General features: G+C 42.2%; 1 protein-coding gene across 2 annotated transcripts; it reads left to right on the top strand.

Moving 5' to 3' along the window:
- Positions 1-24,699, top strand: XKR5 (XK related 5). Of its 2 annotated transcripts, XM_053283783.1 has the most exons (7): positions 1-99; positions 9,004-9,187; positions 11,005-11,186; positions 13,435-13,644; positions 16,536-16,705; positions 20,391-20,502; positions 23,227-24,699. In XM_053283783.1, exons 1-7 carry the CDS (start codon positions 42-44, stop codon positions 24,399-24,401), a joined length of 2,091 nt encoding a protein of 696 aa, XP_053139758.1. In that variant the 5' UTR covers positions 1-41; the 3' UTR covers positions 24,402-24,699. The 2 variants fall into 2 exon arrangements, with proteins under 2 accessions (XP_053139758.1, XP_053139757.1); XM_053283782.1 differs by lacking the exon at positions 1-99 and having other exon boundaries at positions 8,064-9,187.
- Positions 24,700-24,900: the final 201 nt, after the last annotated feature.

The raw sequence follows: 24,900 nt of genomic DNA on the forward strand, positions 1-24,900 counted from the left end.
TCCTAGTGAAGATCGCGGAGCCGACTGCAGCGGGGCGAAGAATGCACGTCGTGTTCGCGGGGCTGTCGCTCTTGCTGCTTGCGACGGAGCAAGTTGCGCGTGAGTCCCTGTCCGGGTCGCAGTCTTGTACTGAAACCGCTTAGCTTGGGACGGGATGGATGGGCCAGTGCACTGCTCACTGAAGCCCAACTAACCGCACTGTGCAACCAGAGCATATTCACGTGTTCTGGGGAGCAAGTGGGGGGGGCATATGGGACTGACTCCTAGGTCATACACTCCAGGATCACGAACAGCCTTGTAGAGCATGCAAAGCGCCCGCCGTCCGGCCGCCCTTGAATGAACCGTTAGCTGTTGCAGAAGACGGCTTGGCGCCCAGGTGTCCGCTGGGGAGCGCAATGGCTGAAGCAGAAGCTTATTGCTTTGCCGGGCTGTATGGAAGAGCATCCAATGAAAAGGGGAAGGAAGGCTAGAGGGGGGGCGGCGCGCGCCGCCTGCTTGTTTGAAATGTTTAACCCACTGAGTGCTTTGCTGCAGCTGCACTCGGCAGTGTGCAGTTGAAGGGTGACCCCTCTCCTCTTCTGCAGTCCAAACTGGGCGATAGGGCTTTTTGTGCGCGTGCGCAGCCGCTGCTCTTCGATCCAGCATTCCGCCCTCCCTACCCTAACACGAGTCCAGTCTGACCTTGGCCTGGATGGTTTCACCCGGTTCTTAGTCCCTGCTTTCTTGGTTTCGAAATAAATAAAGGGGAGGTCGCGTGATTTCAAGGCCTGTGTCTGGAAGTTGATCCCCGCTGAGGGCTACTTCACATGTCAAAGGCAGCTCAACACTTTCCAGCCTTTAAACTGATTTCTGTGGGTACTGAGGACAGTGGTGTAATGGCAAACTCAGAAGTGCAGGTGCTCACCATAGCCACACCCACCTCAGTAGGCCTGCCCCATAGCCACACCCCAATGCAAAGAACACCAAGCAAATGAGCACTTCATATTCTTTGTATTTTTAAATGACGTTTCATTGTTTTCTGTGCAAACATACAAGCTGTGGAAAAAAAGACCTTAAAAAAGGAACTTCTTCAAAGTATACTGGACTGTATTAGTACCACCAATCATTAATATTCTGAGGGAGGAATTGGTGATTAAAAAAAACAGCACTATACAGTTGGGTGAATACCCATAGTACAAGTGGCCACAGTGGCCAATAATCAGGAGGAATGGGAGTTGTAGTCCAACATCAGCAGGAGGGCCAAAGTTGTGCAGCCCTGGTCTTCACGCACTGGCAGCAGTACTCCCAGGTTTCAGGCGGGTTTGCAATAGGATGCCTCTACATCACTGTCTATAATGCTGACAATAAATCCCAGGCTAAAACACAAGCCGTTTTCAGAAAACCTAAATAGCAGCTCCATTCAAAGAGAGCAACTTACCCGGCTATTTTTAAAAATACTCTCCAGATGAAAATACAGAAGAACAGGAACATGTTCTTCATTGCCTGCCCTTTCAAGTAATAGTATATTTTATTTATTTATTTAATTGTTCAGTTTTTATACCGCCTTTCCTAGGGCATCCCAAGGCAGTTTACAAAGTTAAAATACAATAATATTTCATAAAAATCACATTTAAAACCTTAAAATCAGTTAAACAGTGTAAGCCATAAAACAACAAAAAAACCAACCACCATAAAATAGATAAACAATCAGGAAAGCTTCTATCTGTAGCGGGTGTACAGCATCTATACTATTGCAGCTGCAAGTTTGTTTCTGGGCTCACTTCATGGTGCTGATATTTGATCTCAAAATGGACTGCCCAGTGGCAGCTTGAGGGCTGAATTCAATCCTTCTCTTTTCAGTCTTGATATCAACTAATTCAGCCTCCACATACTGAGGAAACTGAACAGCATCTCACAGGTTTGTTGTATTACTGTGAACTTGCTCTTTCAGTAAACCTTCACAGTCAGTAGATAAAATAATTTTCCCATTCCATCTCCCAACATCTGCTCCTCTTGGAAGGTATGCTGTGCTCCTCTTCAAAGCCTCTTTTGAAACTGGGAAGCCATTTTGATATAACATAGCACACCTCACCCTTTTAATCAAAGGTAAGAGAACCCAATACTGCAGATTTATGATCAGCTCTTGACAAATCATGCCTCCTGATATTAACATGCAAAACTCAAACAAAAAGCAAGAGGCAAAATCCCGATTGGACCAAAAAAGCTGGAGAAGAGTTTCTAAGACAATTGTTAGTTGTTACATTCCAAATTTCTGATATGCCACTGAGAAGTGGAGTCCATATGTCTGCCACCCAGGGTGGATTTGATTTAAATCACGATTTAAATCACTAGCAGGGTGGATAAAAATCAATGATTTTTTTAAAAAAATCAAAAAAATCAGATTTTTTTTAAAAGAATCAAAAAAATCAGATTTTTTTAATTTAAATCAGATTTTTTTGATTTAAATCTGATTTTTTTTATTTTTTAAAAAAACTCATTGATTTTTATACACCCTGCTAGTGATTTAAATCATGATTTAAATCGTGATTTAAATCAGTTTGATTTAAATCAAATCCACCCTGCTGCCACCTAATTTATTTGAAAAGCCTACTTCAAAATGCACATCATCCTACATATTTATGACACTTTACTTACTTTTAAGAGAGCTAATGTTAAAATAATTACTCCATCTTAGGGAGCTTTGGTAAAAGTACAGTGCCTACAGCCATATTTTTAACATGCTTTCACTCCAGTCCAGTCATGCTATATCCTGCCACAGCAGTCTCTGTCACATATTGCACCCCCAGGCCCCAATAAAGACAAGACACGTATAGTTGGATAAATCAGGGCCACTTTATTAATTTAGGTAACAACATGCTGTAGCAAAACATGACAATTTAGAATGCAGTTATCCCAAATAAGGTTCAGTCTCACAAGGAAGACAGCCAAACCCCGGGCAACAGACTGGGTGTTAATTCTGTCCAGAATGAATCTGGATCTCATAACAGGCGCCACAGGCTAAAACCCCATTGAAGGCAGGTCAGGCAGCCCCACCCATCCAGGCAGCAAAACTCTTGAGTCCCGAGTGTCAGCCTGCCTCCAAGTAGGGGTGGATCCCAGCCCAAGGGCTGCAAAACCTGCAACAGCTGTTCCTCAGCTTGCCTACTCACCTGAAATGGTCCTCCAGGCAAACACCGATTACATTTAAATCAAACCACACTCATTGGCAAGTGACAAATCAAAAGGTGGCAACCCTAAATCAGTTTCAGCGAGAAGTAGGTGAAAAAAGGCCACACCAAGGTCAATCAGGTGTGACCCAAAAAATTCCTACTTGGCCCCAAATGGCAACCAGACTTCCCTCACTGAAATGAGTGGGAGGGAGAGCTGCTCAGTCCAAGCAACTGAGAAGTTGCTCTATGGAGCTGGCGTCTTAAAATGCCACTCCTAGCATCTGATTGGCTGGCCTGTGTCACATGACAGGTCTTAAGCCTGCCCCCCCCCCCCCCCGGTGCTTGCTTCAAGGGTCTGAAAGCACACGCTGCGATTGTATAAAGTGGCGGGGAGCAGCCTTTCCAACAAAACTGGGAGAGGACAGCTGGTCTTGTGATAGCAAGCATGACTAGTCCCCTTAGCTAAGCAGGGTCTACCCTGGTTGCATTTGAATGGCAGCCTACATGTGAGCACTGTAGGATAGATGGAGCTGCTCTGGAAAGAGCATCTAGGTTGCAAGTTCCCTACCTGGCTTCTCCGAGATAGGGCTGAGAGAGATTCCTGTCTGCAACCTCGGAGAAACTGTTGCCAGTCTGTAGACAATATTGAGCTAGATAGACCAATGGTCTGACTCGGTATATGGCAGCTTCCTATGTTCCAGTCGGAATGCTTGGTTCAGTTTTGGAAAGGAGAGCTGGTCTTGTGGTCTTGCAGGCATGACTTGTCCCTTTAGCTAAGCAAAGTCCACCCTGGTTTCATTTGAATGGGAGACCACATCTGAGCACTGTAAGATATTCCCCTCGGGATGAGACACTCTGGGAGGAGCAGAAGGTTTCAAGTTCCCTCTCTGGATTCTCCAAGATAGGGCTGAGAAAGATTCCTGCCTGTAACCTTAGAGAAGCTGCTGCCAGTCTGTGTAGACAATACTGAGCTAGATAGACCTATGGTCTGACTCAGTATATGGCAGCTTCCTCTGTTCCTAAACTGTCCATATAATACAAATCACTCTTCGCCACCCATTACAGTCAGTCATTCCTGAGAATTGTCTGCCTGGGAGTTCTCCACATAGCAGGCTTTACTGTGAGTTTTCTGCAAGGCTTTACTGCGAACTCAAAGTTATCCCCAAAACCCGACACAAAAAGTGGATTATTATTGTTGTTGTTGTTATTGTTTACACAGTCAGACAGGTGTTATTGACTGGTTTGTTTTATCCAGACATCGAGTCCTTCCCAAGGACCTAGGATGGCTGAATTTTATTATCAATGTTGTTGCTGTTATTATTATAGTTATTGTCGCAGAATATAGGCTGTTCTCAGTAATGCTTTTTAAATTATTATTATTTTACACAGTCAGACAGGTGTTATTGACTGGTTTGTTTTATCCAGACATCGAGTCCTTCCCAAGGACCTGGGATGCCAGAATTTTATTGTCAATGTTGTTGCTGTTGTTATAGATATCGTCGCAGAATATAGGCTGTTCCCAGTAAAGCTGCTTTTTGTAATTGGCTGATGGTGATTTCTGTGGCCCCTATGGCGTTGAGGTGCTCTTCAAGGTCTTTTGGGACTGCACCCAGGGCGCCAATTACCACTGGGATTATTTTGGTCTTTTTCTGCCACAGCCTTTCAATTTCAATTTGTAGATCTTTGTATTTTGTGTTTTTTTCTATTTCCCCCCCTTCTATTCTGCTACCCCCTGGCATTGCTATGTCAATTATTTTAACTTGTTATATCTGGTGTATTGTGTGGCAGATGTTTGTCTGTTTGTAGTCGGAAGTCCCATAATATTTTTACATCTTCATTTTCTTCAACTTTTTCCATTTGATGGTCCCACCAATTTTTGGCTACAGGTAGCTTGTATTTTTTGCAGATGTTCCAGTGTATCATCCCTGCTACCTTGTCATGCCTTTGTTTGTAGTCAGTCTGTGCGATCTTTTTACAACAGCTGATTAGGTGGTCCAAGGTTTCATCTGCTTCTTTACAAAGGCGGCACTTGCTGTTTGTGGTTGATTTTTCGACTTTTGCTCTTATTGCATTTGTTCTTCGTGCCTGTTCTTGCACAGCCAGTATTAAACCCTCTGTTTCTTTCTTCAAGTTGCCATTCTTAAGCCATTGCCAGGCCTTGGTGATTTCTGCTTTTCCACTTATATTGTGCAAATATTGACCATGCAGTGGCTTATTTTTCCATTTTTCTGCTCGGTTCTTGACTTGTTCTTTCTTGTAGGCCTGCTTTCTTTCATTGGTGTTGAATAGTTTCTCGTTATTGACCATTTGAAGTGCATCTTCTTCACTGTCCTTGATATATTCTTCAAGGCCTCTTTTCTCCTCCTCTACTGTTTGATGGACTTGCAGCATTCCTCTTCCACCTGAGCTGTGAGGGAGGTATAGCCTATCGACATCACTGCGGGGGTGCAGAGCATGATTGATGGTCATGATTTTCCTGGTCTTACAATCTAGCATCTCTGTTATTATTTTATTCAATTTCTATACCGCCCTTCCAAAAATGGCGCAGGGCCATTACCCCGGATATAAACAGACTACATTCTAACGCACAGTGAAAACCCCGAATTGTGCATGAAGTGCTCCCCGATAGCTCGCAGGGACTTTGGGGTAAATCTGCCCGATATGTGAATGCACACCCTCCATTCTGGAGGAGATGTGAGCTAAAGGGCTTTAAAAGCCCTGTGTGAAAAACTTCCTGGCAAGAAATATTCCTTATCTAATACAGTTGGGAAGTGTTAATCGGGATGTCTAGCCAGATGTCATGGGAGGGCACTTTTCTTCACCTATCATTTTCAGTCATTCCTGAAGACTGCATGGAAGAAATACTCCTTACCTAATATAATTTGGAAATGTTAATCAGAATGTCTAGCCAGACAGTGTGTGCCAGGAATAGCATGGTGATGACAAGAAATAGCCTGTTGGTGAATAACAAGCATTTTTGCCAGCTAGGGCAGTGGCTGATAGTGGGAGGGGGAGGTCCAACAGGCATATTGGAATTCTGTTAGAGTTCCTACTGTTAGCGGTCCATCCTGTTGTGCATCTCATTCTGCTAATGCCCAACAGAAGGTATATCTGGTCCCGTGTGCCTGTTGAACTGACACAACTGCACAGCCCTACTAAATGTATAATGTCCCTCTCTTCAGCCTCCTGAAGTCGCCACCAATAATCCCAACAGGGTTTTTTTCTTCCAGATTTGGCTGAAGGAATTTCAGGCAGCTGGATCAAGTCTTTGATTCCTTCCAAGCATTTAAGGGGAATCATTTTAAAACCTGAAAAGGGATAGCATTAATAGCATGTCTGCAAAAAGAAAAGACTGCATTGCTACTACCACATAGTTTGCCAGCTGATCTGTGCAACTTAATGATGGTACAATAATGACAAATTTTGATAATGTTCAAAAACAAAGCAAAATTGAGGTGGCATCTCTACTAAAAATGGAAGGACAGAAGAAAACTTTGAACAACAAGGGCAGCAGCTTATTAATTCAGACTAAGCCAAATAAAAAAGCAAACATAACTCATAAATGTGATCACCCTCCCCACTCTCTTTCTTTCTATTCATGCTCTTTGGGGGCATGTGTGTGTTCTCTCTCTCCCCCCCCCACCTTTTCTTTGGAGGGGGGAAATGTGTCAGCATGTTCTGGGGAAACCAGGCCAACTTCTTCTGAATTAGCATGCAGTGAAATGCGGTTAAATACAGTGCACAAAATCATGAAGAGTTCTAACTGGCAATCTTTCTTCCTGCCTTCATTCACTAACTCATTTATTTATTTTACATGTTTCTATACTGCCCAAAACTTGTGCCTGTGGGCGGTTTACAATTAAAATCATTTAAACATTAAAATCATTAACATTTAAATTGGTTAGATCAAGGGTTTTAAATGCCCGGCTCCTATGGACTCCCCAGACTAAATGGACCCCCACACACACCCCATTTATAAAACTGACAAAAAATTAAGGACCTACCATATTTAATTATAAATAGTTGCTGCTATCCTCACTAACCGTGTGGAAGAGCAGTGTGCAAAGTGGTTCCACCGCATTTAGTAATGCAGAACTGTGCTGCATGCACGGGGGGAGGAGGCAATTTTTGCTGATTCCCCCCACACACCCCTGGAAGTCTCCCTGCTGCTCCTAAATAGGTCCCTGAGGACTGTGCTGTCCTCAGAGACCTATTCCCAGGTAACAGAGAATGCTTCTAGGGGGAGGGGGGATTTGCAAAAATTGCTTCCCCGTGCATCTAGTGGAACTCTACATTAATCAACACTATGGATGTGCTTTACAAGCTGCACTTCTGAACCATTAGTGAGGATGTGAGCCAATGTTTTGGGGGAGTTACCTTTAATTATATATTTAAATTTCCATGGACCACCTGGATATACCTCATGGACCCCCAAGAGTCCATGAACCCCCAAATGAAGAACTCCAGATTTAAACTGAGAGTCAAGAAAGCCCGTGAACAGCCAGCAGCTTGAAGGGAGTGGAGGCTAAGCAGAAAGGTTTCCTAGAGGAATTACATGTGCCACTGCTACATGACTTGTTTGTTTGTTTATTTATTTATTTATTTATTTATTTGATTTATATACCGCCCTTCCAAAATGGCTCAGGATGACTTGAATTTCTTCCTGAACATTTACTGTAGTACATAGCATTTTGGGGGGAAACTGCATCAGATAGAAATCCATCAGGTGTATCTGTAGGAAGTGATTGTGGCTCATTTGGAGACTTGTCAAATTTCTGCCTGGACATTTACTATATAGACACAGTGCATTAGGCAGAAATTAATCAGGGAAGCAGTACCTGTTGAATGTCTGCCTAGATGCATCCCTACCATGCCCAATGTACAGTGTAAAGGCCAAGACAAGGTGTAGGTCATAGAGCCTAGTTTATAAAACAGCATAATATATGAGACTGTGAAAAGTCTTTACAATATATATGGCACTGCACTTCATTGCGCAGTCTGTGGACCAAGACCACAGTGGCGGCCCTTGGCTTGCCTCTTTCCCTCCCCCTCCTGCTGTCTCTCATCCCTTCTGTGGGCAATATGACTATGGGTCTTTTGGGGACATACATGGCATTAAAAATCCTATGCAATAAGTCAAATTTGGAAGGAAAAAACCAATATGTTCCTTATTGGCGGCCACTTGAGCAGGCTGAAGAGGGAGACATTCACAGCACTTAGTCTCTAAAGCCTGCTGAGGGACTCTTGCAATAACATTATGGAGCCATTTCGGAAAGTGCCTCCTACAGGCCACTACATGTGTGTCTCCTGGTGCATTTGCAAACTTGCATATGTATACAACATCGACCTGAAATATGGCACCAGTAGCCAGAAGTGACATATTTTGGCATTATTTGATGCTAATTACTACTAGTAGTTAAAAAGTTGGCAAACTCTGGCCAAGGCCTCTCTGTGCAATCCATCTGCCACAAAATCTGGTGGGGCCCTCCTGATTATACATGCTTGGGATGGGGTGTGCATTTCTGCCCTGTTGGTTATATTTGTTTGCTATTGGTTATACATAGGTCCTTGGACACTTTTATTTTGCCGGTTATATTTTGCAGCCTCTAAATCTTACTTTCTACTCATCCCACACATCATGATACCTCATATTTAAGTTTTTTGCTTTAAAGTTTGAGATTTTTTAATTATTATTATTTTCCATTTACTTATTAAAGTATTTTAAGTTAGTCTCAATATAGTACCTGGTACAGGTTTATGGGAGGAAGTTGTCTAAAATGGTCTGGGGCATTTATTGATCAAGCAGACCCAGATAGAATATGTATATCTCAATGCTATTTTCTTTCTTTTTCAGGCTTCTGCGCCATCCACCATTACTGTCTCACTGGCCAACTTCTCTGGTGCTGGGTGACCATGGCCTTGCTGCTGCCTGGCTATCTGGCCCAAGTCCTCAGTTTCCTTTGGTTTCAGGCAGATGGTCACAAACCTGGCTGCTCTCTAATGCTAATACATATTCTGCAGCTTGGCATTTGGAAGAGGTGAAACTAACATGACTGTAGTTCAGCTGATCTTGAAAGGGTTTGATAGATGCAATATAGTGCTCTTGTGTTTATTTAATGGGAGAGCTCTTTGATCCTGCTTTCACTCTTACACTTTCAGGTTTGATAATTGTCTGAACGGGCTCTAAGGATTTGGGCTTTGCAGAGCCAAAGGTCCTGGAAGAAGAATCAGGCCAAGTGTTGAACCTCTATATTCTTTATATAATGGCAAAACAGGATTGCTGACAGCTAAACATAAATATCTTCTCTGGCCTTTCACCCCGCAGCATTGACATTGCATCCCAGCAGTGCCACAATGTCATGTTTTCTGAGATTGAAAATCAATGCGTACCAGGATCCATGATGTAAAACCAATAAACAAAAGAGATCCAACTATAAACAATAATACATATATCTCATGTTTATATGAATAGAAGACTTCTACTCTTCATTGTTTATTCTGGATCATGTTGGTTTATGCATAGCCATGGTGTTTGTTTTCATAAGAGATATATACTATATTGTCCGTAGTTGGATCTTTTTGTTGTTTTCTGAGCTGACAGAATACAGAATATTAGCTCTTTTGTGCTGGGTGCACCCAGACTTGGAGTCAGAATGACACAAAAGTTGTGTGCAACTTTTTGTAATGGCAAGCAGCCATTTATTGTGGGGCAGTTAAAGAATAAAGTTTATACTTAAGTACAAAAGTAATATTGCTGGCTGAGCTGTCCTGAATTAATCTTGTGCATTAGTGCAAAGCAGTAGGTTGTTTTCTTTAAAACATGCATCTGCTAAAAGATTAATATATGTGAAACAAATTATGTGGCTGTACTTGTGAGGGGAAGTTTTGGTTCTCTTGATCTGGTATCACTGTTGGAGTGTGTGTAAAACAGCAGCTTTAACAAGATGTCTTTTGAAATTTCTAGTCATATTAATAGGAAGCAGGTTTAATCTAGAAACATTTCCCCTTGATCCTGTATTCTGATTTTTAAGCCTCTCATTGAACTCTCTGCACATTCCAGAACATGTGGTGGGTCTGTACAACTTCAGAATTAAAGGGGGATTAAATGTTTGAATGCTCTCCCATGACAGAATTTCCCTGGCTTTGAAAAGCTTAACAAGTAAGGGAGAAGCTTTCTAATTTGTTTAGTAGATGCATTCATACCTGCCAACATATCCCTATTTTCCAATTCAGGTGAAAGGGAAAATAGGGACATGTTGGCAGGTATGTAGATGTATCTCCCACATTTCTCTGGGACTGTATTCGAAATGGTTGGCGCAAAATAAAAAAAGATATAATCCTGTACAAATTATGCTGATGGAAAGCTAAAAGAGATGAGGGAAGCAGACATGATCTAATCTTATGTTATTCTTTGTATGTATGTTTTAACAGCATTTACTGTATACATGTGGCTTCCTTCACATCATGCATTTGGGAGTAGAACTGGACCATATTCTTCTGAACACATAGAGAAGTTCCATCTCAAACTTTGGTGGGGCTTGAGAGGAAGAGAGTTTTGCTTGTAGTATTTGGATCAGGTGAACTGCGGTGGTGGCAGCCACCAAAAATATCCTTGCAATGGACAACAATTGGTGCTTCTAATGGCATATTATTGGTTGGTCTAAAAATTCAGTGGTGATCCTGTAGGTGCTTTGAATCCAAACTGTTTAAAGTAGTTTTTGAGAGCTTTATGGGGCAGAGAATGGATGGTGGTGATCGTCAGTGTCGTGCATGAAATTGTGACACATACCCACTGCTCCGAAGGGCTTGAATCTAGTGACTCAGTTTTTGGTCAGTTTTTTTCTTTCTTCCACAGGTACTGGAATGCTCTGTGGTTGGCTCTAAAGGAAGGAGGGTCCTCTTTCATAAGAGAAGTCTGTATGCAGCAGGGAGATCTTGCTGTCCTGAGACTCCTAGAAGCCCTGCTGCAGACACTGCCTAACCTCCTCTTGCAGGCATATGCTTGTGTTGTGATGGAAGCAAAAGGTATTGTCCCAGGTGAGCGTTAGAACACTGTATAGTTCTGTTGTCCGAAATACATCTTCCTCAGCCCAATCCTATGAGAGTCTACTGAGTTTAGTTGTTAGATATATACCCTATCTTTCAGTCAAAAGGTTTTCAAAGCAGCTCACAGTAGAGTTCAATAGTAATTTAAAATGCACACATGTGCACATTTCCCAGCAACCCTTAGCCTTGTGGCTGATGGCAAAGACCAGAGCTTGCAGCTGTCATTCCAGTAGAGCTTACTTCCAAGTGCTTTTGCATACAACTTCAGTCATAATGCATTAGTAACTTTGCTCTATAAAATACTCTCGGAGCAACTCAAAATACAGCATTAAGCACAATTTAATTGACCAAATCTAAAATTTAACAAGTTACATAAACAATATAGTTTTAAGTTGTTGTTGTTGTTAGTAATCTATGTACTATTTCCAAAAGACTGGACACATTTTTTGTGTAAACCACTTTGAGAATTTTTTGTTGAAAAGCGGTATATAAATAGTAATAATATTAAAAATAAAATCTTCTTCTATATACTATTTCTGAAAGAGCTGGAAAGGTTACAATCCTTATGGACAGAGAACCAGAGCACTTGTGCAAGTGGGAGGTACCAACATACTTGTGGTGCAGATATGTCAGTTTCACAAAAATCTGAAAGAAAAAAATGACGAAGGGGGCCTACTTGATCCCCAAACTGCCCCCATGTTAGTCAATGAGATGGTATGTCCGTGAACTCAAACAATTAAGCAGGTGCATGAAGCTAATGAAATTCAGTGGCAGGTTGGGTGGAGGGGGGCAGGTTCAGCAACAAGAGTGGGAAATTTTTCAGCTTAAATAACTCCTTCTGCTTTTGAGGGGAAAGGTTGTCTAATAGTCTCCACAGAAGAAAATGTGAACAGGTAACCTGTTTCTGAAAGGGAAGACGTTTGACACAGTTAATCTTTTGGTGTCATGAAGTACCGCCCTCCCAGGTGCGGATGGGCATGTTTTGAGGGAATTTTCACAATGGGTACACTCTGGAGGTTCAGATAATCACAGTAAGACTTAAGACTATGAAATGTGCCTTAGCTCACTCTGTCCACAATGTTGCACTGGCATCTCACATTACTTTGCCTCTCCTTTATATCTCATTGCAATGGCCAGCTGATGACACTTCCTATAGGAGTGTGACTGTGGTGCATGTGCAGTTCATCCTCTTGCGTGATGGTGATGTGCACACTCTGAGCTCAGCACCGTAGGGAGCCACCTGGGTTTCCTGCTCCTAAGACTGGAACCATGAGATTATGGGATAAAGCTGTGGTATTAAATATTCTTGAATATGAGTGTAGTATTTACAGAGCAGTCATAGTAGGTTCTTCATCCTGTGATGTGAGCTTGGCTTTGCAATTTGCATGACAGACCCATATACCAGTAAGTTGAACAGTTTTTCACCTTTCAGTCCTGCTCTACTCCCTCTTTTTTTTTTTTAAATTTCCCCTTTTATGTAAACAAACAAACCCTGCAAACATTTATAAAACAGTTGCAAGTCAGGTCTGGGGACGGAAAGTTGATTGCCACACAAGTACTAGCCAGTCAGTGCTAGCAAACTTGCTAAACTTGCCAAACCCGTCTTTCAGAGCTCATTCCAGGAAAGATAAAGGTACATTGAACTGAATCAGGGCGCTTTCCAGATTAAACCCTACACCAGCCTCACTACAGATCTGCTAGGTGTGCTTCCATACTTCCTGTGTTGTGACACCACAGTTCCTGTGCTGACAACAAGGTGCCATTCCCATTTCTATTTCCCTCCCACCCCCGCAAGTTTTTTTTCATTTTCAGACAACAAAAAGGGGGGGGGGCACATATGACATCTCACAGTTATCTAACAGATCAACTTAGATTCTGCTTCTCCATCATGTCTCCTCTTATTTCATTCTGACGCAATGACTGTTAAATAATTGAGTCAGAATGATAAAATCATTCGGATTTTATCTCTGCATTATAGTGCTACAACACTGCAAGTCCGTTGCAGGAAAATAGCTGTCTTTTCCCGTGGTAGGGGTTTGAGATTCTGGGGATCGTTTCAATAAGATCCTGCCAAGCTGAAGCATTTTACTGCTGTTCAAGGGTGTAATCTAGAAAGTGCCCAGCAAAGGCATTCCTCTTGGTCAGAGGACATACTATACAGTCTCTACTACAATATATTGCTATTTCTGTCATATAAAGAAGCACATAGGATTGTGTCGGTTTCCCTTTTTATTTCTAGGCTTGAGTGCTGGCATAAGCCTCCTTTCCCTTTCCTGGGCTTTGGTCTCTTACAGCCGCTTTGTGTGCCTTATAAAGCCAGGTCATCTCTCTATGCCTGGAGCAGCCCTTCTCTGCCAGTTACTATGGAGGACTGGAATGATAGGAACCAGAGTCATGTCCTTGGTCATTTTTGCAAGAGTGTATCACTTTTGGGTTTTGGTTCCCGCAGGTAAGACCGGTATTCCAATAAACATGGGTGGGGTACATGTTCTTTTGCCCAGCAATATCAATTATGGGCCAGTTCAGATGATACTTTCAACATGTGATTAGAGTCCTCTACACAGGTGAAAAGATCATCCAAGTTGAAAAGCATACATTCTCTACTCAGGATTTAAATACTAGATATAATTTAGGATTTTAAATGTGCGTTAGTCACTATCATGTGATTAGATGATTGTCCGAATTGCTGTGTCCCACCCGTCCGCCGCCACCAAAAAAACCCCATTGAGTTCAAATTGTAAAAATAGAACCCAGCCTACCTACATTGGTCTATTCATCTGAATTTGTTTTCCAGGTGGGTGTTCAAAACCACCTGTATACCAATCACACATTTAAAATTATCATCTGAACTGTTACTATGAATATGATTTGTGTTAAATACATTGTTGTTTGGTCAGAATTCTTAATATATTGAACTATAACATAGTAGCACCTAAAACACATTCCTCAGAGGTCCCATTGAGTACAGCTTTGTATGACTGCCTAAAGGTAAAGTGTGCCATCAAGTCAATTTCAACTCCTGGCACCCACAGAGACCTGTGGTTTTCTTTTGGTAGAATACAGGAGGGGTTTACCATTGCCTCCTCCCACACAGTATGAGATGTGCTTTCAGCACTTTCCTATATCGCTGCGGGGATTCGAACCGGCGGCCTTCTGCTTATTAGTCAAGCATTTTCCCGCTGCTCCACTTAAGGTAGCAAACAGGAAATCTAGTTTATCCATAGGTCAAGAGGACGAAAAGACAACAGCAAGAAAACAGAGGCCGAATGGCAAGTAGTACACTCGTCATCATACCATTTGTCCAAATCTCTTTGGGCAGGAGTTGAGCATTTGACTAGTTAAAAAAGACTTGGTCAAATAGTCAAATATTTTTAAACTATTAATTTTATTGGAACAACAACATGTGCTCTAATTATCAACAGGTTTTGTGCTTATGCTCATCACAAAATCAAATCAGTTAATTAACTTACTGTGAAACAATAGACTGTCCTGGTTTGGAGATCTTGCTCAAACCTAGTTTGCTGATTTGGATGTAAAGATATACTGGGGTTTCATTAAAGCAGGAGGTTAATGTATTAAGCTGCACCATGAGAAGAGTCTTCAAGCACTGGATATATTCCCAATCCTTCAAAGCATGCTTTGAATCTGAATGCAGTCAGTGTTAGGTAAGGTTTCTATAAATGTGAATGGTTGTTCATTGAACAGTCCCTCTCTGGCATTTTCCTGGAACACCAGATTCCGCCTACTGCTATAATAATATTACTAACTGATCCAGCTCAGAGCATCTGCACCCCTAATTCTCCCTGTTTCTCCTCCACATCTTCATATCCCTCCTTCCTACTGCCCCAGTCTGTTCTCTCCCACCCAGGGGCGTAGCTATAATTGAACGAAAGGGTTCAAAGAACATGGGCCCCCAGCTCCAGAGGGCCCTCCAGCTACATCCCTCCCTATTTTATTCATTATCTCCCTCAGTCTGGGGGGCCGCCAGAAAGAGGGATGAACACGGGCCCCCTCTCCCCTAGCTACGCCCCTGCTCCCACCCACCCCACCCCTACTTAAGCTCCAGTCCATTCTCCCCCTCCCAGTCCGTTATGCCCTTGCTGGTTGGCGCTTTCCCTCCCCGCCCACTGGCGGCACTTTCCCTTGCCTGCCAGCCTGACCAGCGCTTTCCTTCCCCGCCAGCTGGCCGCCACCACCACCATTTTCTCTCCCCCCCCCCCCCCCGGTCCCTGTTGCTATCCAAGCAGCTGCTCGCGAACTCTCGCAAGAGTTACCACGCATGGGATTCGTGATGGGTACACCTTGGAGAAATATATATAAAGAAGAAGATGATGATGATGATTTATTTAAGACAAAGCAGGCAAAGTTAAAGCAACTATTAAACAAAAGTCCATTTCTAAAAGCAATTGTGCTACATAGGCAGCAGACCAATTCTTCAAGCATCATCAGCACCATGGCTTCAAGGAATATTTTACTGTCAGATATTTTTAAGCGATTAACTTTATTGGAACAACAACATGTACTCTGATTATCAACAGGTTTTGTGCTTATGCTCATTACAAAATCAAATTAGTGTATTGTGAAACAGTAGTTTCAAATCCTGGTTTGGAGTTTCACTTGGCTCAAATAAGAGGACCTAGGCTGGTCATCCTCAAAAGAGGATCATTTGACAAGTAAATTGACTGGTATGCCATATGCCTACTTTGGGCACTTCTCATTTCGGGGGCGGGTGTGGGGATACATCCTTAAATTGTTCCTATTAAAATCAATTATATTTTAAGGTGTTTAGAAATTGGCTGGATTTTGTTCTAATTTTTTTTTTTTTTGGCTTTTCTGTAAACCAGTATTGCAAGGTTTACAGAACTAACAGACTATAGTGCTTACTGGTTCTCCAATTTTAAATAACTTGTGAATACTTGCATGTTTTAGTGAAAGGGAACACTGGTGTTAGATACTATAGACACTTAATTTAGCAGAAGAAGGAGTAGCAGTCACTGACAGCAGGATGTTAAGAGGGGGAAATTCTAATAGAACGTGGAATTTTTAATAGGATGGTGATTAAACATGAAGCCAAATATCTACAGGAGCATTGAATCTTGCAGAACTTTTCATTACACAGATCAGAAGTATAGATAGATGATGATCAATCACAAATTAGTTCTTCTGATAACACATACATTGCAGGAAAATCAATTCGCCAGAGGTCATTTTCCATTTTCCCAGGCCCTCTTATTTGTAAGCTAAGACCCATCAGTGATGCTTGCCAGTTATCTGATTTGTTTTCCCCCTTCATCTCTTCACAGAGTCAGTTTTGCCTATTTTACTGTATACTTTCCCTAGGTGCTCACTGGCTGGTGATGTCCTACTGGATTGTGGCCCAGCAGACAGACATCTTCAGAAATCCCTGGCACTGGAAATTATTCAACTTCCTCACAGGAGCCATATACACCTTTTGCTACATCAGCTTCAAAGATGGTTCTTCCCGTTATAGAATGGCTGTCTTTTATATAGTAAGTTATCATTTTCTTCTTAGTTGTTTGTTCTATGTTTGCTTGTAATGAAAAGTCAGCACAAGGGTACTTATCTCAGTCGATAGCCGGGGCATATTTTTTGATAGGGTGCACCTTATAAGCACAGCATGATGACCATTGGTGGGAAAGTGCTCCAGATTTTTGTGAGTGATGGACTAGGGTCAAGAGTCTAGAAGTGGAAATGGATAGATCCAGCCTTTTAAAACATTCTTGTTCAAGGAATTTGTATGTGGTTTGTGGAAGTAATGAGAGGTCTTGGTGTCAAATATTCATTGATCATAACCTATTGGGTGGAGCATTGCATTGCAGCAGTAAGGATCTTTTGCACTTTGGAATCACTAATAAAATAGCATCAGAAACGAGAGACTGAGATGAGACCCAGGAGCTGTGAAGTTAGTTTATGTACATGGCTCATACCATGAGTGAGATTTGTCCTCCTGCCCCAACTTCAAATTGTTCTTTATTAGCAAAGACTTTAGAAGCATTGTAAGCATTGTCAGTATCTGTCCACAGTCACCCTGGGAATAGACTTTCTCCTTCAGTCATGGGCTTCTTGAAGACAGTAGAAAGTAGAAGACAAAACCAAAGCCTGTGCTTGGCTTGCAGACTTAGGAACTGTGGAGTTAAAGTAAAAAGGAATAAATAGAAAGGTGGTGATGCTAATCCCACTATGCAAAGCCAGCTCCTTTGAGATCTGTTAATAAGCTGCAAAGCCACCAATCAGTGTAAGTAAGTAATAAGTTTATTGTCGTGACCACAGGTTATAACATACCAAAAAGTCACATCAGTTAAGTTGAGCTAAAACCAGTGCTACATTTTAGAACATATACATTTCTTTCTAAGTTTAAAAGAAAGCATACCAAAAGTAGCAACTTGATAGCTGACGTGGAATTGCATCTGCAAGAAAATAAGTTAAACGTTCTACATCTGACCCCTTAAGTTGATCTATCTTCAGTGTTGGTCAAGCGGAGGACATCATCCACTACATCCTCTATTGCCTCTTTATGATGAGATCAGGAGAAATAGTGGATGATGTCCTCCGCTTGACCAATGCCACAAGGACAAAGGTTTAGTCCATTGATTCCCACCCCTAGTGTAAATAACAAGATTTAACTAGGTGGTGTTCTTGGAGACTTTCTAATTTCTTAAAGTACCTTAATGACGTTAGACGGACTCTAACGGAGATTGAGGGTAGCCCTACCTCCATTCTTTAAATAGGCAGCTAGAGTGCCCTGAGGAAGGCCCAAAGTCTTCCTGAGGAAATTGTTCTGGACTACTTCCAACTGGGCAATAGCCTTCACATCCTACCCCCAGAACTCAACCCCTAACCCTGAAATATTTTAAGTGCAGGGGCTATAAACTGACCTTCTTTGGAGTAGAACAACTTCAGAATAGTCCCCACTGTACGTCTGGCAGTTGCTAAAACAGTGGTTAGGTGTGTCCTCCATGCAAGGGACTTATGGAAGTAGATGCCTAGATACTTGAAGGAGGAGCATTGCTCTATATGTTAGGACCAGTCAATGTGAGGCTGGAGACTGTGGGGTTATTCACACAGTTGCACAGGCAGGCAGGTGGGGGTGGCGGACAAGGTTCACCCTACCTTCCGCTAGACGACTGCTCTTAGTGCCTGCAGCGGACCAGCCGCACACCCACATGATCTGCACTGCCGGGAGCAGCGCAGATCAATAGAGGCCTGCTCATTATCCTGGCCTCCGAGTACCCACAATACACTGAGTGCGATGCACTGGGAGCTTCCCCCAGGGGGCGTGCGCTCTAGGCGCCTGTCTCTGTGTTGGTGCCAGCTGCAAGCACCTCACGCTCACACACAATCCGGGCATTCAGGTTAAGGGTGTATTGCGCCCTTAACCTTGGCTAAGAGCCGGGATTCAGTGCTGGGTTTGGTGCCGCGGGACTGCTGGGATACATGCAGATCCTAGCGGTTCTCACGAGTAGCCAAGCTGGGCTGAAGTGAGTGATGACATTTCAGAGCAACGGAACAGAAGGGACATCTAAAGACAAAGCACTTCTGACATTCTGCCTCCAGCAGTGGCTTTTGTGAAAGACTAGTTCACATTAATCTGAGGATTGCTGCCTTTTCACTGGCCCTGTTCCTGTGCCTTTAACAGTAGCGTGACATGCAGGGATTTAGCCAACAAAGCTTTTCCTGGCATAGAGATGAGCGAAAGGAAAAGGTTCACCTGCTACAATTTTACTCTGTACTTGCACAGAAGCAAGACAGGTAAGCATCCTATTTCAAATTAACCCTATACCATCTTAAAAGACAGGTCGTGTTCAGGAGAAGAAATGCTCCTCGTGGGGAGGGTCATGTTTAGTTGCAGGTTGGGGGAGGGGTGGAACTCTGTGACTCCCATGAGCAGGGTAGACTGGTTATTGGAACCCCTAGGCAGTATTACAGCTCTGCCCCTGACAGATTGCCTCTGGTAGATGACCTCCCACACCCTAGTATTTAGATTAGTATTTAGATTAGCGGTAAGCTATGTGAGGAAACTTTTGAGTGCAAGACTCCCTTCCAGAAATTACACTGCATCGTGGGTTCAGGTTCCACACAAGGGTATTGTAAAGACAATAATTAAAGATAAACTAATTCAAGACAGAAAACCTCTATGAATATAGTAGTTTAGTTATATCTAGTACAGCGCATATAGGCACATGTGAAGGCAGATAAATAGCAGATAAATAGACAAAGCTTAAGACGTCAACATAGCATTGATAACAAGGGTATTTCTGGAAAGATAGTTTCAAGTAGCATAGCACTTACAAATTGTAAAGTAAAGAAAGTCAGTAAAGAGATCTCCATAAAAATTTCCATCTTTTTAAAATCCTAAAATGTATCATGACCAAGCAGAAAATTCTAACTAAAAAAAAAAGGCAACATTTCAATTTTCCAAATAAACAAACGTTGTGAAACACAAACAAGAAGTTTCAGGTGAAGAGGTTATAGGTAAAAAGATTACAGGTTCGTCATCATTTCTAAGCCTACTTAAGTCAAATGATATAAGAAAAGACGGGATGATTTTATTTCAGTATTCACAACAGAGCACCACCTATTTATTTATTTAACATATTTATATATCACAATAGAGAAAGCTTTTAAGGGCCAAACTACACATTGCATTTATATAGGTAGTTTGTCTCAGTGTGTGTTAACGTTTGCATGTGTGAAAACACACTTTTAAGAATTTAATTGCAGCCACTCGGGAGAGATCAGGAGCAGGACCATTTTACCCTTTCCCTCTGTGCTGTGGCCCCAACTAAAATGACCTCCTTGCAGTTTCTATTATTCTGGGAGGGATTTGCCCATTGGCACCATGGAAGCTTCCCTCCTGAAACAAATAGTGGTTGGGGTGGAGAAGAGCATTTTGATCAGGACAGTAGCAGAAGGGGAGAAGGTTAAATATCTCTTCCCTGTGTCCCACTTTTGAGTTATATTATATTATATTATATTATATTATATTATATTATATTATATGCAAACACACCTGTGTCTGCTCTTCAAGTTTTTAGAAACAGGACCAAACTCTATGTTTGTATGTACTGTACTTTGTATGGCCCAAATTAAACTTTTAGGGTTTAGTTCCTTGATGTTCAGGTCTCTGTGACATGTGAACTGTTGAATGATAATTAATTCTCCACTGTCTTATAGCTGATGCTTTCAGAAAATGCCCTTCTGTTGTTGATGTCAATGGACTTCCTGCAGGAGAATCTGTGGAGTAGCCTCTGGATTATAGGAGCAGTTATGTCTGGATTCATTGTTGGTAGGATACATTGCTGTGGTTTTCTGCACCTCTGTATTTGTATATCATCACTGAACCGGGAAGAAGAGAGTGGACCTATTATTTGTTTTATTTTCAAAGCACATAACCTCCTTATTAAAAAAAAAAAAAACAACCCTAAAACCCCTTTACTCAAGGTAGCAAACATACAGATTTCTAAAACAATAGATCAAAATATAAATAACGCATTCAGATTTTTAAAGCAGCAGCAAACAGAAAACAAGTTCAAAGAATCACACCCACAAAGGTTCTTGACTACTCACCAAAATGCAAGCAGCAGTGGGTTCAAACTATATATATATGTGTATATATATATATATATATATATATATATATATATATATATATATATATATTGGCAGGGTGTTCTACTGTCTTGTGGAATAAGCCTCATTCCTTGCGAATCATGAGGAACTAAATACTTTTTTAGGGTTGTCAGGTCAGAATCCAGAGAAGAAACCTTTATCTTTTAAACCTCCCAGTGGCAACAGTGACTCCTCCTGCGTGTTCCCACCCTGGCACTATTGTCCTTTCTGCCCAATCATCTATAATGCAGTTGGGTGCTATGAGGTGATAGAGGGTGAATCTATTTTTTAAAATTTGATTTGTGCCCCAAACAAATCACCCCTGGTTTGTTTTGTATCCAAATCTACCCCTCCAAACACCCCAGATTCGATTTCTATTTGCTTTGATTCAATTCGGATATGGACCACTTAACAAGGTCCCAGGGGCACCAATTTTGGGTGGTAGGTAGGTCCCCATGGGTGCCACCTACCACCCAAATTTCAAGGCAGTGGGAAACCCGGTAGATTTTTAATTAATTCTTTTAGTTTTTACTGATTTTGAACGTTTCCACCATAAGAAACAATAGGGATTCGGAGTTGCCATATCCTAATCCTAACATGGATCTCCAGCTTTCATTTAAATTTTTTTTTAAAAAAAAGCTAAGCTCTAGCCCTTGTAGAAGTGAAGTTATAGACAAAATGTGCAGTCATTATTTTTCAAGTGTTTGGATCCTTTGGTGTCTAATAACTTTTCCTCATAATGAATCCCTATGAGGATTCATTGCACACCTTCATTTCTTCTGTTCATTTTGACTGTCACTGAACAGTGCCAACTGTCCACTGCCATGTGCCAGCTACATTTCCCCACCACCATCACCTGCAATGCAGTGTAGTACTCGTTTTAATTTTTAGGAATATTGAAATGTTTAGATTCTTTGGTGTCTAATAACTTTTCCTCATAATGAATCCCTATGAGGATTCATTATACACCTTCGTTTCTTCTGTTCATTTTGACTATCATTGGACAGTGCAAACTGTCAACTGCCATGTGTCAACTACACCCCCCACCCCCACACACGGGGGTACTCCGTTTATTTTTAAGGTATTTTTGAAGTGTTTAGATTCTTTGGTGTCTTCATTACACACCTTCATTTCTTCTGTTCATTTTGACCCCACTGCTTTGCAGGTGGGGGTGGGGAATTAGTGGCATCCCGTGTTCCGACTACCCCGCAACCCACAAGCCACTGAGTTTATATTTTAGGAATTTTTGAGGTGTCTAGACTCTTTGGTGTATAATGAATCCTCATAGGGATTCATTATGAGGAAAGGTTAATAGAGTCTAAACACTTGGAAAAAATCCTAGAACATAAACTGAGCAGTACCCCACTGCCTTGCGGGTGGGAGTGGGGTGTAGTTGGCACATGGCACTTTTGAAAAGACAGTCAAAATGAATAGAAGAAATGAAGTTGTGTAATGAATCCTCATAGGGATTCATTGAGGGAAAGTTATTATACACCAAAGTATCCAAACACTTGAAAAATATTGACCACACTTTTTGTTCCATAACGCCACTTCTACAAGGGCTAGGGCCTAGCGTTTGTTTGTTTTTAATGAAAGCTGGGAATCTGGGGGGATTAATAGGAGGAATCCAAATCTCGAATTGATTTGAATCGAATCAGGTGCGATTTGATTTGTACCCAAATGTAGTCAATGGACCACAGGGGTGATTTGTTTTGTCTCCAAATCACCCGAATCAGCTAGATTCAGGTACAGGTTGATTTGTACCCAAATCAATTTGCACATCCCTAATAGTGGGGAGCTCCTGCCATTATCTTCAGACACTAGGAGGAAGCGGGGCTGCAGCACACCACACACATTGCCTCCTCCTGTTGCCTGAGGAAATGTCTGGAATTCCCACCCATCCATAAAAGGAGGACATGTATTAGGGTCAACCTACTCTTTTAGGTGGAACTCATGTGACATCACAGCTGTGAGGCAAGCAGAAATTAAATCAATGTTCCATTTCCCCAAGCTATTTAACTTTGTCCTCTGTAAAGATCTATTAGAGGCCTGCAGTCTTGCCGGGGTGGGGGCACATATAACTCTTTAAAGCTCATGGTAAATTTACTTGGAGGCTATTTATTTTAAGTTTAGGTTCAAGACTGCTTGCATACAACTAGCTTACCAGAGTTCAGCTTTTAAGTTTAGATTGAAAACACATGGTCTTGCCATAAGCACAAGTGCCCTATGGATTGGCCCTCAGTTACCCTTTGAGAAGGAGCTATTTGTTCCTTCTTTGTGGAGATTCACTATGACATATTTGGTTGAACACCCAGCCTACTGGTGTTAGGATTTACTGGTAATGTTTGTATTGTATCCCATAGCTGGATATTAATATAACCTTGTTTCTTTTAATCTGCAGGCTCAGCAGCTCTGGTCACTTACTATAGCTTGTTGCATCCTAAATCCTCAGAAATCTGGCAGAATTTTCTGAAAAGACCATGTACTGTGGTGTCTGAGAATCGCAAAGGAACTGATGGATCCATTTTCCAATCCATGAACCAAACCATCAGGAGTACTGTAGTTTCAGGTTTGCAAAACATTGAAGTTTCCAGTGAAGAGTCTTCCATGCAACAGTTGGGAATACCCAACATCTCATCTTTAGTAGACCTTGGGGGACCTGGCAGTGGTAAGGACTCTTGGGGAAATCATCACCACTGGCTCTTAATAAAGCTGGCCCTGAAAACTGGAGACATCTCCAAAATAAGTGCTGCCTATGGAGAAGTTGATCTTGAAAGTTTGTATCCTGTAGTAGGGGTAAAACACAAGCAGTCCATCTCCAAGCTTGATCCCAGAAGAAAATTGATATTTTCACCAAAGGGAAGATTCCCCGTCAGTCCTAAGTCCAGAGTGATGAAGCAGAGATTCCTTGAAGAAGAGAACACTGCTGATAACTTGAGTAGGAATGTGAAAAGTTCTTATGCCACTTTGTCAAGCAGGAAACATGTCACTGTGGACTCCATTCCTGAAGAATGCAGCTCAATCACAAACCCAATCCAACACATCCCTTCCGTTGGCACAGACTTGAAGAGCATACATGAATGTTGCTTAAGCAAACAGAGAGGCATACCTGCCATTAGCCATGAAGGGCATAGCAAAGGGGAAGCCGAGCAGCAAGTGCAGATGTGCACAAGTCTGTCTGTGTACGTCACTGCCAGCATAGAGAAGGATGCTTCTCCAGACACAAAGGATAAGACAGCAGCAGCAGGTGTGGATGGCAGGGCTGGCACCGCAGGAGACAACCAGTTAGGTGAAGCAGGAGGATTTCTGCTCCCTGCCGATAATGCAAGTCCAATATTGGCAGTAAGCACAAAGGGCTGCCTTCAAAGCAGTCCTGTGTGCTGCTTCCCTACCCATTACAGTGCCCCAGCATCACCTAAATGTTCAGACCAAGAAGGAATGTTGAGGGTTCAATGTAGCTCTTCAAACACCAACCTCTATGGGATTTGGGTTGCTGTGTTTAAAAGGAACCAGAGTTCAGCAGAGGAACCTTGGCTCACATCCACTCCTAAGACTGACACCACTGGCCAAGGCTGAATATTGTGAGAAAGTGCAAAGGGAGGACAAAACTTCCTCTGGGCTGAGGAAGCCGCAGAATTTGAGTGGTGCTCAGAGACTGTTCAATGTTCAAATGCAGTTCAATGTTAGCAAGTGTAAAGTGATGCACATTGGGACGAAAAACCCCAACTTCAAGTATATGCTGATGGGATCCGAGCTGTCGGTGACGGACCAGGAGAGGGATCTTGGGGTTGTGGTTGACAGCTTGTTGAAAGTGTCGACTCAATGTGCGGCAGCTGTGAAAAAGGCAAATTCAAAGCTAGGGATCATTAGAAAGGGGATTGAAAATAAATGGCTAATATTATAATGCCCTTATACAAAACTATGGTGCAACCACACTTGGAGTACTGTGTACAATTCAACAATGATATTGTTGAACTGGAGAAGGTACAGAAGAGGGCAACCAAGATGATCAGGGGCCTAGAGCAGCTTTCTTATGAGGCAAGACTACAACACCTGGGGCTTTTTAGCTTAGAAA

Source organism: Hemicordylus capensis, chromosome 1, assembly GCF_027244095.1.
Source record: "Hemicordylus capensis ecotype Gifberg chromosome 1, rHemCap1.1.pri, whole genome shotgun sequence".
NCBI lineage: Eukaryota > Metazoa > Chordata > Lepidosauria > Squamata > Cordylidae > Hemicordylus > Hemicordylus capensis.